Raw genomic sequence first — 15,632 nt, forward strand, 5'->3', positions numbered from 1 at the left:
CACATCTGGCACGTGAATATCTCCAATGCTGTCTACAACAGAGCCATATGAATGCCTGTTCTCACTTTCGGGTGACATTGTACACAAGAAGCAGGCAGCATTATCTCCTGCAAATGTAAAAAAACTTGTTTGAGCAATTGGCTGAACAAGTAGTAGGACTGAGCGGACTTGTAGGCTCTAAAGTTTTACATTGCATTCAAAAATAATTTATTTGTAAGTTCAACTTTCACGACAGATTGCACTACAGTACTTGTATTAGGTGAATTGAAAAATATTATTTCTTGTTTTTTACAGTGCAAATATTTGTAATCAAAAATAAGTACAAAGTGAGCACTGTATACTTTATATGCTGTGTTGTAATTGAAAATCAATACATTTGATTATGTATAAAACATCCAAAAATATTTATATAAATGGCATTCTATTGTTTAACAGCGCAATCAATCATACAATTAATCATGATTTTTTTAATCACTTGACAGCCCTAATAACTAGCTAAATTAACTTACTCACTCCTAATAATAAGAGGGTATATAGACAAAGAATTGAAGGAAGCACTTATAATAAATCGAAGGTTGCTGCAACAACTGCCACTGGCAGCATGAAGGAACTGAAAAGGGTCCAGAGGTGGCTCCGCCCTCTTATACCACCACACAATGGCATCAGATAGGAGGGGGCTCAAGCTGCTCACATAGGTACAGCTGAGGGAAAAATATTCTCTAAAAGCAGTTCATGAGGCAAACACACACACCTAAAGTGGAACAGATCTGTGTGAGCACTCAAAGAGCAAACAGATTTCTTTTGGTAGATTTGACTCACCCTGTAGTCCCAAGAAGAGGAGAATCATGTATATAGATCATGTGCTCACAAACTCTTTATTATTAGTAAAATATGCTTAGCAGGTATACTCTTTAAAGTATCTTGGGTTGAATGATAAATGTAGACAATACAAATTCATCAATTTCTCAGGAAACAACTCTAGAAGCTTGACTACACCATGATGAGGGGTTAATCCACATTGAGTTAGCATGCAATTTGTAAGCCACGCTAATAGCATGCATCCAGAATGGCTGTGCCCTCTTTCAATTAGCAACAAATGGCGAGGTTTATTGCATATTAAGTGCGAGGCATTTTCTGAGGGAATCCCATGGTTCTTTGCTGCTGAACTGGGTGCATTTTGAATTTTTCTCATTCTGCATATTGCAGGATGCATTGTGGGATGTATAGCAGAAGCCAGGCAAGTTCAAATTTTTTTTTTTTTTTTAAATCCTATGGTTCTACACTCTCAATCCCTTGCTTCCTTTCTGGGTGGCTAGCACCATTTTTGAATTGCTGTTGGCCAGCATGGATCCTATGCTGACAACTGTGAATATGCAGACACTCCTTGTGTTGCAGCACTGAAAACCAGATGGCTTTGGTTTTGGACTTCACTCACCACATCACCAAGCAGAGATGTGGCTGCAGATGTGACTCTTCCCTCAGCAGCAGTGGAGAAAGCAGGACGAGGAACAAGAGGATGACACTGAGCATCTGCTATTATAAGAGCTGCTTCACACAGTGCCAGTGTGGACCACGCTATGTCAGCGGGAGATGCTCTCCTGCCAACTTAGCTACCACCACTCATTGGGAGTGATTTTAATTATGCTTGCAGGAGAGCTCTCCCCCGCTGGCATAGAGCAGCTACGCAGGAGACCTTACCACAGCGCAGCTGTAGCAGTACAGTGCACTGCTGTAAGGTCTGTAGTGTGGACTTAGTCTTAATGTGCTGTAATGAACTGCACACTGTGTATGTGGGCATTTTCATCCCAGACTAACCTGAGTTAAGGCAGATTTAAACCTCCAGACAAGACTTAAGTGTCACAAATTAACCCAGTAAGCAGGACAAAAGAGCCTTCCACTACTAGAGAAACCTGCTTTGTTTTGACAACTTGCTTTTGCAGGAACATCAAAAGAGTTACATACAGCGATCATGAAAAGGCAAGAAAGGCAGCAGATTACGTACCAATGTCGCAAAGCAGAGAAAGTATTTGACTTTCCTTAAGTCCACAGCAATTTTCTGGTTTGTTTAACAACTACAGAAAAGAAAAATAAGTCTAAGTCGGCAATGCAAGAATTATTTGTTAAGATCTTCTGTCCTCAATCACTACAACATGAGAAAACAATTAAATTCACACTTAATTAAACTGGGCTACAAAATTAATTGGTCTTGTGAAAAAAAATAAAAGGTACAGAAAGACAAAAGTATATATGAGCAAGAAAATAGTTTGAAAAGAAGATTTCAAGTGTGTGAAGGCTGTTGCAGTTACATATAACACAGTTTTGTAGGCTGTTTAGAAGCCAGGCAATGACAGATTCAAAACTGACAGCCATTATGGCAAGCTCATGGCCCCCAGAGTCTGCACATTCCCGAAAAACTTGACAAATTCAAAACATATGAAAGCAAACAAATGAAATTTATAACTGGCCCGAGTCTCAGGAGCAGGATCACTGCTTGGAGAATCAACTGCTCTAAACAAATCTAAACTAGGGGTCTCAAAGTCCCTGCCCATGGGCCATCTGCAGCCCAAGAACCTCCCCACTGCGGCCTGCAGAAACATTTAATAAAGTTCTTTCATTCGGCCCTCATGGCTGCTAGCTGGAAGGGGGGAGGAGGGTCAGGAGGGGAGCTGGCGGGAAAGATTCACATGCCTCTCCCCAGAAGTTGCTCCATCCTGCTGCTCCTGGGACCCTCCCAGGTGTTGCACTCGGCAACGTGTAATTCATCTCGGGCAGCTCGTCTCCCTGCAAGCGGTTCCGTATCCCTGTTGTTGCCGGTGGAGGAGAGACCCATGCAGCCACGCTGTCTACTGCAGGCGCTGCCCCCTGCAGCGCCCACTTGCTGGGGGAGAGGGATAGAGATACCACCACTAATTGCTGGGCAGAGTCAGCCATGGAGGCAGCATCATTAGTTGCCAGGGAGAGTCAGTTGGGGCAGCATGAGGACAAGGGAGCGAGGGAAAAGGGTGGGAAATGGGCTGGGGAGGTGGCGTGAACACCATCTTCAGTGACATTATTGGCCCGCTGGGAGGATTTGAGGACTGGCACTGGCCCTAAAGTAAATTGAGTTTGAGACCCCTGGTCTAAACCATTTCTGAGGAGCCAAGGAAAATCAGGCCAAGTGACAAGAAGAAACAGAAAGGAGCACATGCATATGCATACATACACACACACACGGAGCATGATGCCCTGTAGTCCCTAGGTTAGTACTCCATGAAAAGAACAGGAAGGAAAAACACGGGGCCAGATTTTTGCTATGTCTAACGTAAAGAAAAGGGGTGAAGAGGCTGTCAGGGAACCAGTTACAGCTCCCCGTTCTCTGCTTGAACTAGAGTGACAGCTGCTTTAATCTGAACAAGTTGGCTATGGCCCTTAATGGACCATTCATCAGCAGGAATTGCATGGCACCTTAGCCACACACCAGCACAAGGAGCTATGGGTAGGAAGGCACACAAGCCAGCTACATGGTCTCTGCACCTGCTAGAGACTCCCCCTCCCGAACACTAGGGTATCCCTGACTAGAGCATTGCAATTATTCTCCATTTCATTTGCACCACCTGAGCAGTGCAGAGAGCCTGCCCCTCAGTCATGCTGATGCCTGGAATGTATCAGAAAGAGATGTGCTCTCTTCTGCAATGACTGCATAACCCTCTAATGCTGATCCACCCAATGCCGGCCTGCAAGTTACTGCCCTTACCAGATCAACTGAGTTCATTATACGCCAGCAGGCATTCTGAACCATTGAGCAGTCAGTAAGTACTTTTATATCACTCCACCTAATTTCTGTTCATCTACTAATTATATATTTAGCCAGGCAGATAGAGTGATTGGTATTTCATCATAAGGCCTAGCTACCTGTGTGTTATCTATCATTTAACCCCTCTTCATCACTGAATTTATTTGGGATTTAAGTACTCTGTCTCTCATTCTTGGATTTTTCAACCTACTCGATCACTACTTGAAAGCTAAGCACTTGCCTTATTAACCAACTGTCCATTGGATTGCCCCCAGCATGGCTGGCTCTACTACCATTTGCTACCCTCTTAAAGTGCTAACCTCAACTCTGCTCCTCTATTCCCCCATCCCCTACCCTTTCATCCTAACACCACACACATACCCCACCACTATCTGTACATTTTCATCTCTTCTTCCTGTCCTTGCTCTACCTCTCTCACTCCCACAAATCCACATACCTCTTCTGCCTTCCTCACTTCCATAATCACTTGTCCCACTCCAATCCTCCCTCGCTAACACTTTGCTTCCTTTAAACTCAACTGTTTCTTTCCTCCTGTCCCCACTAAAATGCCAACTCCATCTAAAAGAAAACTTCTTCCATCCACAATTTCATGATCTCCCAGCTCTCACCCGAGACCTGGACTCTCCCTGGCCCTTCTCTCCCCCTCATACTGCCTCTGTTGCAACTTTCCTATTGCAATCACTCCTCATCAACTCTCCTTGCACAAAATTGTCCTGCACAGGTCATAGTTGGGGTATTTGGCTCCCCCCTCTTATTTCTATCACTTCCAATGCCTTCCTGCTTCTTCTTTTCACTCATCTTTTGGACTACCCTCCTCTTTTTTCCACTCCATGTTGCTGTGATCTATGGCCCACCTTATTCCATCTCATTGACCATCCTCAATGACTGACTCTTGGCTCCCATGCTTCACAATCCCTCACTTTCATTTTGGCTACTTCAGCCTCCAAACTGATGTCCCAAAAGATCCCTAGCTAGCTGACCACCTTCCTGCCTTCATCTCTTCATTTGATTAGTTTCTTCATTCACCTGATCTGGTCTTCACCAAATACAACTCTCTCTGACCTTTCGATCACTGAATTCCGCTCTCTTACTATTACCTCATCTCCTAAGCACTGTCCACCCCACTTCAGGAACCACCAATTCATCAACATCTATTATCTCTCTTCTGCTTTTCACCACCCTTGTTCTCACATCTCAGAAGTCCCACAGCGATGCAAGCTTTCTCCGCTACATATTCACTCCCTTGTCTCAGCTAAGTAGTTCTACTTCTCCCCTCTGACTGAATGCCACACCCACAACCCTAGACAATCCCCCCCACATCTTTGACCCCCTCAAGTCCTACCTCTACTCAGGATTTCTTCAAGGAAAAAAACATAACACACAACATGACCTCTTCCTATCACTGACAGAGTTCTCACCTGCTTTCCTGTGTCACCCAGAGGCACCCCCCTTTCCCTCATTCTTCTCAACTTCTAACTTTCATCATGTGTTCTCCACCCAGGGAAAAAGGCTTTTGTCCCCTGATTACAGAACACTCACCCAGACCCCCATCTCACACCCAATCTCTTCTTTCCAAAACGCTCAATCAATCACTGTAACCACCCCTGGAGTTTCCTTCCTCCAGCTCCCACCATCTATGCTCCCTGAAAGTGTTCTTGTCAGTCTAAAATGATCTTTCTGCCCAAACATGAAGGCCTGTCCTCCAGCCTCATGCTCCTCAACTTATCAGCTGCCTTTGACATGGTCAACCATGCTCCTATCCTTGAAATCTTGTCCTCCCTTGGCTTTAGTGACCCCATCCTCTGTCCTGGGTCTCCTATCACCAAAGCATCTTAAATACGTGCTAGGGTGATCATGTTTTTAGAAGTTGGTGACATTAGTGATCTACTAGTGTAGACAGTGCCTACACAGCATGCCTAAGGACAGAGGAGGAGTCATTGGCAGAATCAGGCTTCAAACTCAGGTATTCCTGACTCATTTCTCTTTAGACAACACTCCCCACAGATCAAGATGTCCAGTAACTGATAGAGACCACAACTTAGTATCAGACTATTTTCCAGCCTGGGTGCTGTTACAGACCTTTAACTAGATATTGACATCAGTGCAAAATAAAGATGTCACCACACAAGTGCAGAAAAGAGATGAAAATGAGATCACAGATAATTAAAAATATGCTGTAGTGCTTCTCCCTCTTTAGGTGTGAAGCATTAGAGGTGATCATTTGGACTATAGCATTTCACTTCCAGAACAGACACAGGCACCAATACAGCTTTCAAGGTCTGAAAAACTTAACAAATCCTACACTGAAATGAGATTTGATGTAACCAAGATCGCCTGAGCCTGGCCTTTCTTCTAGTCCTTCGGGTTTCCCCATGCTCCTATTCACCAAAAGCAGAACCTCTGAGTGGGGCCCTGCTATCCATATTATCAGTTCAGCATCTCTGTACATATCCCTAACCTGCCCTCTCTGGGGTCAGACTTTCAGTTTCCTCCTCCTGAGGATATCCAACCAGAGATTGCTCCAATTGCTTCAAATAAAGCCAGAAGTAGTTAACATAGAAAACAAAGAGAAGATGAAAGTGAAATGGAAAAAATCATGAATATAATAGGATAAGAGTTATTTACTGATTAAACAGAATTCAAAGTCTCTCATTGTTAAAGCCCATTTGCCTCTCTCCCAGTCCTTAGTCTGTGGCACATCTGACTTGTCTGCTATTTACATTGTCGTCAAGAGCCTTCAGCATCATTTTAGATACAAGATCAAATTCTTGTCCAATCCCTCATTTAGTTATTTTTGTTTCTTCTTCTACAAATGAACGTGCGTCGTTCCCAATTCCCACTGCAAGGGAAGGGAGTACAAAGTGTACTGGTCTACATCACTGCCCTCTATTAAAACTACTGAAAGGTGCTGGTGAATACACCATTAAGCATTTCTTCCAAGGTGCTGTCTAGTGTCTTCCCAAATGAAAGTCGCCCATGCAATGGCCTAAACACATTCCTAAATCAATAGGGAATATTAGCATTTTGGTAGCTTTTTCAGCCCAGGAAGATTCTACACTGATGGAGGCCATGTGAGAATCTAAATAAATCGGCATTTTAGTGAGACATCTTTCATACTTTTACATACTCCAAACTAACTTCTCTATTATGTATCTGTATCAAACACACTGCTGGTTAAATAAGAGCTTGATTTAACTACTAGAATTTGCACCACACTGATGTAGTTCCTATGATGGGAGTGTAAAAAGGGGATTGCACTTGTACTACTCACCACTGTAAGATACTCCGGTGCAAACCCCTTCTTACACTGGTGCAAGTGCAAATCCACAGGTGCACTACATTTGTTACATAGGTGCAAAAATCCCAATCCATTTAGTCCCACAGACAGTCACAACTTTGAAATCACTTATTCAGCTATAATTTCAAACAAGCAGGTTTTACCTTTCTGAGATCACCTCCTGAACAGTACTCCATTGCAAGAAGAGGGACATCATTAACTAGGAAGTTCATCTCCTCTGGAACATCACAGGCCTTTACTACGTAGGGGTTGTTTAACCTAAACAAATGGAAAGCATGATGAAAATCTTGACACATATTTCAGCAGAAGATCAAGCAGCAGAAGCAAAATATGTTTCAAATATGTGCACAGTAAGATTTCTTTTCCCAAAACATTTAATGTTAAAAGTGTGATGGCCAGCACGTAATTGTCAGCAAGTTATCCCAGTGTTACCCAAGGACAATAAACAAAGTTCATACCTTCTAAGAACAAGCAGAACCGTGATGAGTAGAAAGTTAGTCTTATGGCTAAGGACTGGATTGGGACTCAAGAGATTTGGGTTCAAGTCCCTGTGTGACGATGGGCAGAGTCACTTAATCTGCACTTCAATTTCTGTATCTGTACAAGGGGAATGATACCTCCTTACCTCCCAGCATTTGTTAAGGTCTGTGATGCCCTCAGATACTTTTCTATGTGAATACCTACATAGGTAGAAGATGTGTACATAAGGAAAGGGGGAGCCATTTAATATCTATTTCCTGGTCATGTCTGAAAATACACCTGTCAACTTCTCAAAAACAATATGAGGGGAACACTGAGTATCCAAAGAGCCAAAGCTGGGAATATTGAGATTGTACTTCTGATGGAAGCACACAGCCAACTCAGCGTCAACTAAGAGATTCAAAATGTTGCATAAAGCAAACTCTCCATAACACTCTAAACATTTCCATCTTTTTTTATTTTGTTAACTCATCTAGTAATATTTTCTTTCCTAGTCTCTACTTCCCTTCTAGATTTTGCAGCCTCACTCACATCATCTACCTTTCAATCACAATTGCCCCTCAGACTGGCTTTTTCTAAAATTTTTGCCCTTTTCAATTTCCAGCTAGTTCCTTCTCAAAAGGCTCTTTCTCGCTCTACGAAATTTTGCCCTTTTTTGTATGGTGGTTACCTTGTCATCCATTATTACTGTCAATGTTGTCCCTCTTCTTTCCCCTGTCTCTTCCTACCACTGTTTCTTCCCTCTCTCCTTTCTTCCATTTCTACTTCTCCTTCCCCACTTTAACCCAGCTTCTAATGCCTTTGTGTGGGCAAAAGCACTGGCCCGGCCTGACCTCTAAATTCAGGTAAGGATTTCAGAGTGAGCCCATGACAGTGAATGCACAGGGTATCTGTAAGCAGGCATGTGCTCTGACCAGCCCAGGAGAGAACCAGTGCCATGCCCAAGTGTGTTTCAGGCTTGCGCCCCATGGTCTCAACATTTTGTTCAACACAAATTTATGAAGTACACAAAAATAAAGTGATGCTCCCACTCAACCCCTGGCTTTTCCAAGCCTCCCACCCCCAAACAGAACACAGCCCCTTATTGAACCCCCTTCTCAGTCCCGTGACAGACCAGTAGCCCTTATCCATTCTTGACTATTTCACCGTCACAGTATTGCTGTCCAATGAAGTGGTTAGCTGACAAATCTGAGTGAACTGAGTCAAGTAATGGAATCTGCAGTGACCCTTTGAAGTACTAGGTTTTGGGCAAGTGGTAAAATCCTGTCAAAAGGAACACAATGCTGAAAGCAAAAATTTTAAACTACTGCAGTTCTTACAAGAAGAGAAATTTTGTTCACATGTAGGAGTGGTGTTTTAGCCAGTGCAGGTAGACATTGCATGTCACCCTTCTGTTCTTACTGAGCTAAGCAGGGCTGGGCCTGATTAGTTCATTGATGGGAGACCAAAGCAAACCAAGGCTAAGAGAAGATTCAGCAGGTGAAATTCTTTCTCCGAGTCAGGACTGAACCTGTATGGTATTAAATGTTACTATACTACTGAAGGTACAGTGATTCTGATGAGATGTAGAATAGAAGTTCTGACTTTTCATGTCTATTAGGAAGTCTATGCCATGTATGAACCCTGGTGTTTTGACCAAATACCAATAGGAGTCGTCATAATTTATCTAAAATTCTTCCTGCAGTTTTAAATGGCTATTGTAACATTCACTTCACGTTCTATTCTAAAGCACAGCAATGAACTGTTAAATGGCAGGCCACATTCCATCCGAGAGGTAGCTGAATTTTAGAGGCAGATGTCATTTCTAGGCACATATTCAGGCCAAAGTGCTCTGGACTCCATTACCGAAATACAAGATAGGGCTGTATCAGCATAGAAAGCCATACAGGTTTACAGGGAAATTCCGTGGACAGGGATTATGTTAACCTAATATTGTTTTAAAAAACAAGCTCTAGTTATGTGATCACTTACACTTGTGCATTTTCTGTTTTATGTTCATCAGTTATATATGCTACATCACTCACATGCAATATTCAGAGAAAAACAGGATGAAACCCATTGCAGCAAAGACACGAATCAGAGCAGTAGCAGAAAGTCTATACAACAGAATATACTGGACACACACATGGATCTGGGCCCATATACTTCTGCTCCCTCCCTCCAGCCTGAACCTTTCATTATAGAGTATCATCCAACTGAGATCAGATGCTCCAAGAGCCAGGGATTTCACTTGTGAAAAGTGAAATGCATACTTCTAGCACTATATAGTAATAATTAAAATAAGTAGTTACTATTAGAATGACTTTGGCTTACTGTGATTCATATACGTCTCACAAATGTACTGGGGACACAGAAGAGTTAAGTGCCCAAGATGCATTAATAATAGCTTCACACTTGCAGAACAGCTGCTGAACTTGTGCAGGTGCTCTCAAGATGGGTACTGTGTACATAGCAAAGCCCTGAGTTGCACTCATGTGCCAAATGCAGCTCCAGCTCTGCCCTGTGCACTTCCTTATGTTGAATTGTCAAGAGTGCAGCTAACAGCTCAGCTAAGGGGTCTGTCCACTACAAGTTACCCTAACACACACCACCCTTTTAAGAAAGTCAGTCATCTTTCCAAGTTTCAAATTATAGAAAATCAAATAAAAATTTAGTTTCTATTTTGTTTGAGACTGCGGATGGAAATACATTAATATTAGATCACTAGAGCATAGCCAGCAGTTCTTAACATACTAGGCCCCCTGCCGCCCCGTGACTGAACCAGAAAATGTCACGAAAGTGTTACAGACTCCATAACCTCCATAACATAATCTTAGCCTTAATTATAGACCATTAAATTTCACCTAGTTACCTCCATATCGAGTCCAATAACTTAGAGGTTAAACTAAACTGTTGTGTGCCACAAACAGAAGACAGGAGAGACTGAGGTGCCACAAATACAGGAGGCCCCAGCAGTGGCAGAAAATTGATTAAGTGAGTCGTGCCCAGATGATCCCTGCAGGTGAACCACACCCCATACCACCCTGCCCGACCCCAAAACTGGCAGTCAGTATGACAGAAAGATTTTTAAAGACTCCAAGCAATGGTAGGTGCCCCACTCCCCCCTGTTCCAATATTCCAAAGCTGTTCCAATACTAGGAAACCATGTCTTGTTTCAGGATAGAATTTGTCCAATTACAGCTTCCAGCCCTTGGACCCTTTGTCTGCCAGGTTTAAAAAAAACAAAAAACAAACAAACAAACTGCTCAAATCTCTTTTCTGCATAGCAGTGCCTAAATACATTGATCAAGTCACCTCTCAACCTTCTCTTCAATAAACCTAGTAATTTGAATGCAAAACAGCCAACTGGAGTTCTATGAAATCCTGTCACATGCAAAGTTCATGTCTGGGCCAGGAGCAAACAAGACATCTCACTGCAGAGGGTAGTTTTTCCATAAAACTATAAGACTGTGAAAAGAGAAGCTTATTAATTTATCATAATTATAGTGTTTTACCTTTATAGTATCAGTGTAAAGTTGATTTTTAAAAAAAAAAAAATACAGCTTTCTTTCCAGTGGGCTAAAGATGCTCACTCTCACCTCTTAAGATAAGGTTAAGACCAAAACAAAAGTCTATGGTCTACTTATGAGTCTGAAATGCAAATGCTCCCCAATTGATTTGAGGACACCAGCTGCCAAAAGCAAGGGAAAAGGACATGACGGCGCATACTTACTTCTTCATGATTTGGATTTCGTGGCACCACCGGTCTTTGTTTTTCATGCTTAGTTCCAGTCGACAAGATTTAATAGCTATCTTATCACCTAAATCCTACAACAAAAACAATCAACGTGCTATGGCACAACAATCAGTCTGGGAATTAGCCAGGTTTCAACACAGTGGAGTGGGATGGTTGTAGCAGAGGGGCATGATACTGGGGATCAATGGGGGGGGGAGATCAGTGTAGAGCCAGAACAAGGGGGAAATGAGTGGGTCAGGATGGAGGGATGTTGGTGGGGTCAGTTCATTGGGTTACCAGGGGCATCTATGTGGAGCTGAAGTGGGAGGGTTATTAGGTATTTGGGGGTGGTCAGGAGTCACAGAGATCAGTGAGAGCTGGGGAAAGCAGTGGAGAGAACAACACGGAGTTACCGAAAGGCCAGAATGAGATTGATGGGGGTAGGGAATTATCTGTGGGGAAGGGGTTATCCAGGGGTCAGTGGGTTTGGTTGGAGGGGCTGAGAGGGCGTTAGATAGAAGAAATGATCAGCAGGGACTACCCAGGGGTGGGGGCACTACCCAGGGATCCCTTGGGATTACCCAGTAGTGGGCAGGAGCTACTGGGGATGGGGGTAGCTATGAACTCGGTTGGCGGGGGGAGCGGGGGGAAGAATAGTACCCAGGGGCAGGTTACCCGGGCAAGGGAGGGGGGGGAGGGGTGTGACCAGATAGCAAGTGTGAAAACCTGGAGGGCGGCAACAGGCAGCCTCTGTAAGACAAAGCCCCTAATATCGGGACAGCGGCTCACGCGAGGGCCGGGGGGGAGGAGGGTACCGGGGCTTCGGCTGACACCCGCGCCGGGAGCAGGGCGGTGACGCCGGGTGACTATTGGAGGCTCCCCCCGCACCTGGTGCTGGTACAGACAGACGTTGCCGAAGCCGCCAGTTCCCAGCCGCTCTCGCATTTCCCAGGGGCCGCAGCTGCCCCCGGGCTGTCCCCGCAGCGCCGCGCCCACCGGGGGCCGCTCCATGCCACGCCAGGACCCGCAGCAACCCCCCCTCCCCCCGCACCAGCCCGGAAACCAGGGCTTCTCCCCAAGCTCGCTGACGTCACTTCCCGCGAGGCTCGGGGCGGGGGCCGGCGCGTAAAAGCATCACTCGCTCGCCCTCCCTGCCAACGGCCGAGGCGCAGCGCGTGCTGGAGCCCACGGCGCCGCCCCCACCCGGCTCGGGGGAGGGGCCCCCCTTCACCCCGGGCCCCGCCCCCTCCTGGGCTCCGCCCCCTCTGAGCAAGCCCCAGCCTGGGCGAACACCAACCCGCCTCAGCGACGCAGAAATGCTCCCTGAAAGCCTTGGCAGGGCAGGTTACAGATTTGGCCTCAAAACTCTGATGTCACACAGGCTGGGGGGTGTTGAAGACAGCAGCAAATCTGCCACTGAATTCAAGGGGGCGTAGATCCACTACATCCCACTCAGGCAGAGGGTTGGCAGGATTTGATTTTTATTCGAGACTGTCAAGGTGCTCAAAGGCACACAAACCTATGGAAAAATCTCTCTCGTACTGATCATCAAAGATTACAGATGATCAGCAAAGTAAGAAAATGTGACTTAAGTATATGTGGTAGATTTTGATATGTGAGTTTGACCATTTGTGTTTTAGAAGTTCGAAAGTATTATAACTTTATTATAACTGTCGGTCATTAAATAATTGTCTGACAACCCCACCCCCATAATTTCCTTCAACTGAAAGTTTAAATAAACATCTAAAATTGCTTAAGAATAAACTATGTCTGTCAAAATTATAACAAATAAATATCAAATTCTGCCAAGCCTACTTATAAACAAATACAATTCCTAGCCAAAAACATTATTAAGGTAGAATTAGGGCTCCTCAGATGCATCCCCCACTTTTCAATTTTAAAAGGCATTTTACTATGGGAAATAAAATGTAAACCACTGAGCATTACCTTATACCGAATGTCATACATACCTGATTTTGCATCACTATGTTAACCTCTTCATTTTAAGTACTATGATTTTATTATCTTAAGATGGCTACGTAGGTAACACATAACTAACTGGAAGCACATGGAATCTTTGCAAACAAATATAAAACTCCAGGCCTCATTCCACAAACGAAGAAGAGAAAGGATGGAGGGTCTTTTGGTTAAAGCACAAGACTGAGAGTCAGGACATTTGTGTTCTATTCTTTGTTCTGCCACCATGGTGCTGCCTGACCTTGCACAAGTGACTTCACATCTCAGGACCTCAGTTTCCTCATCTTTAAATACTTATTCCTGTTTTGTAAGTGACTGAGATCTATAGACGAAATAAGCTCTTAAGAGCTTAATGTTATTTCATTAAAATATTACCTTAAGTTAGTAATGGTTAATTTTTCTACGCAAACACCTTAAGTAGCCCCAGATCCCCTCTCAACTGCTGTAGTTTCTATGAGGGTAACATCATGAAATTGACCAACAAAAGCTAGCAAATTAAGTCTTAGGTTAACTCAATTTGCTATTGTAGAAAAAGTGTTAAAGGGCAGAAGCACAGTGAAATTTCTTGGCTTTTGTTAACTCATGACATAACACTGTTTAGGCACACCATCAAGAGTTAGTGACTAGGCTGGAAAGCAGAAAACACATTGGGAGCAAGTCTTCATCAGCCTGCAGCCCAGGTAGAAAGAAACTTAACTGAAGTTTTTGATCAATAACCTGTGATAACTGGTTTAACTTTAAACATTTGTGTGTTGGTTTGTGACAAAAGCTTAAAATGACGTCTAGTTTATGTGCGTCCAGATTAATGGAATACCTGTACTGTAATAGTATCACGTTCTTTTTTCCCTAGAAGACCATACACCTGACTAGTAGCAGCAAAAGTAGTAACACAGGACAAAATGGCATTTGCTTAGGCCAATTTGGGCCAAGGTATTGGTTCATGGCTTTTACCAAATTTCTTTCTGCACAACCTCAGAGGTGCAGCTGGAGCTATATTTCCACCCCAGCACTATTCTGTCAAGCTGTTAACTGGAAACAAGGACTTGGCAGCTCTACACATTAGAACCAAAGTTGGTCAAGAAATGTTTACCAATTAAGAATATGCTCAGGATCATGGGCGGTGGGGTGAACCCCGGCATAGACACCAACTCTGTGGGTGCTCCGGGGCTGGAGCATCCATGGAAAAAAAATAGCATCCACCAACAGCCCTGCCGATCAGCTCCTCTGCCTCCCCAACCCGCGATCAACTGTTTAGCAGCATGCAGGAGCCACTGGGGGCGGGAGGGGAAGCAGTGGGGTCAGGAAGTGGTGGAGCAAGGTTGGGGCATGCTCAGGAAAGGGGGCAGAATGGGGTGGGAAGACGCAGAGCAGGGGTGGGAAGGGGCAGGGACAGAGCAGGGGCGGAGCCTTGAGGGAAGGAAGGGGAAGGGCTGGGGCATGCCCAGGGAAATTAGAAAGTCGGCGCCTCTGAACCCTGGGCTCGGGGAGGTTAGTCCCCGGCCCCACCCCTCCCACCAAAGCCCAGAGCCCCCGTGTGGCACCAGCCCCAGGCCACCCGAGTGACCCCCCCTCCCTCAGCCCTGGAGTGCCAGGCGGGTGAGCAGGCAACACCTCCTCCCACCCCCACAAGTGCCGGGCAGGAGGGCTGGCGGCACGGCCCCCTCCAGCCACAGAGCACTGAGCAGGTGGCATGTCCCGCACCAAGCCCTGGAGTGCAAGCCAGCCCGCATTAGCCCCAGCCTGGAGCCCTGGCGGGAAGAGCCCCCCCCCATCACAGTGCCAGAAAACAGGAAGGGGCCTGGGCGCAGCCTCAGCCTTCCCCAGCCTTCGATACCTGCCACCCAAGTTAGGGATGCTGCCTTGTTTGTGAAGAAGCCAGAGATTTTCAGCTGTGCCCTTCAAAGTTTCTAAGATACCACCAGCACTATGAGATTAAAACATCTCATAGCAGAAAATCAAGGTTCAAAAACCTCAAGGCATGTCTACGCTGCAAAATTAGGTCAACCAAAGTTATGTCAACATACAGCCGCCGCAGTAATTAAAATCACTTTTCCACATGCACGCTACACTCCTTGTGTCAGCAGTGCAAGTCCTCACTAGCAGCACTTGCATTGATGCAGAGAACAGTGCATTGTGGGTAGCTCACGATCTGGTGCAGGGTTTTTGGGAAGGGTTTGCAAAGCCTCATGGGGGCAAACAAGTCATGCAGGGGTGACAAGGAACATGGTTTCAACATCCCATGATGCAGTTTTCTCCATCCCATATTATCATCTGCATCCCATAATATTTCATGCACCTTTTCAAAAGCCCCACAAACCCACACATGCACCATCTCTGTGACAAGCATGGATCCTGCACTGCTATTCAAT

General features: G+C 44.9%; 1 protein-coding gene across 1 annotated transcript in view; it reads right to left on the reverse strand.

The window, feature by feature from the left end:
* The window catches only part of CHUK (component of inhibitor of nuclear factor kappa B kinase complex), an 80,209-nt gene extending 67,727 nt beyond the window's left edge, over window positions 1-12,482 (reverse strand). Inside the window, exons 1-4 of the mRNA XM_038409688.2 lie at window positions 12,175-12,482; window positions 11,284-11,378; window positions 7,235-7,349; window positions 2,003-2,072 (exon numbers count right to left, since the gene is read on the reverse strand). Coding sequence (XP_038265616.1) covers window positions 2,003-2,072; window positions 7,235-7,349; window positions 11,284-11,378; window positions 12,175-12,297 — 403 coding nt within the window. The 5' untranslated portion in view covers window positions 12,298-12,482. The remainder of the gene's footprint in view (window positions 1-2,002; window positions 2,073-7,234; window positions 7,350-11,283; window positions 11,379-12,174) is intronic.
* Window positions 12,483-15,632: the final 3,150 nt, after the last annotated feature.

This window comes from Dermochelys coriacea, chromosome 7 (genome assembly GCF_009764565.3).
Source record: "Dermochelys coriacea isolate rDerCor1 chromosome 7, rDerCor1.pri.v4, whole genome shotgun sequence".
Lineage (NCBI taxonomy): Eukaryota > Metazoa > Chordata > Testudines > Dermochelyidae > Dermochelys > Dermochelys coriacea.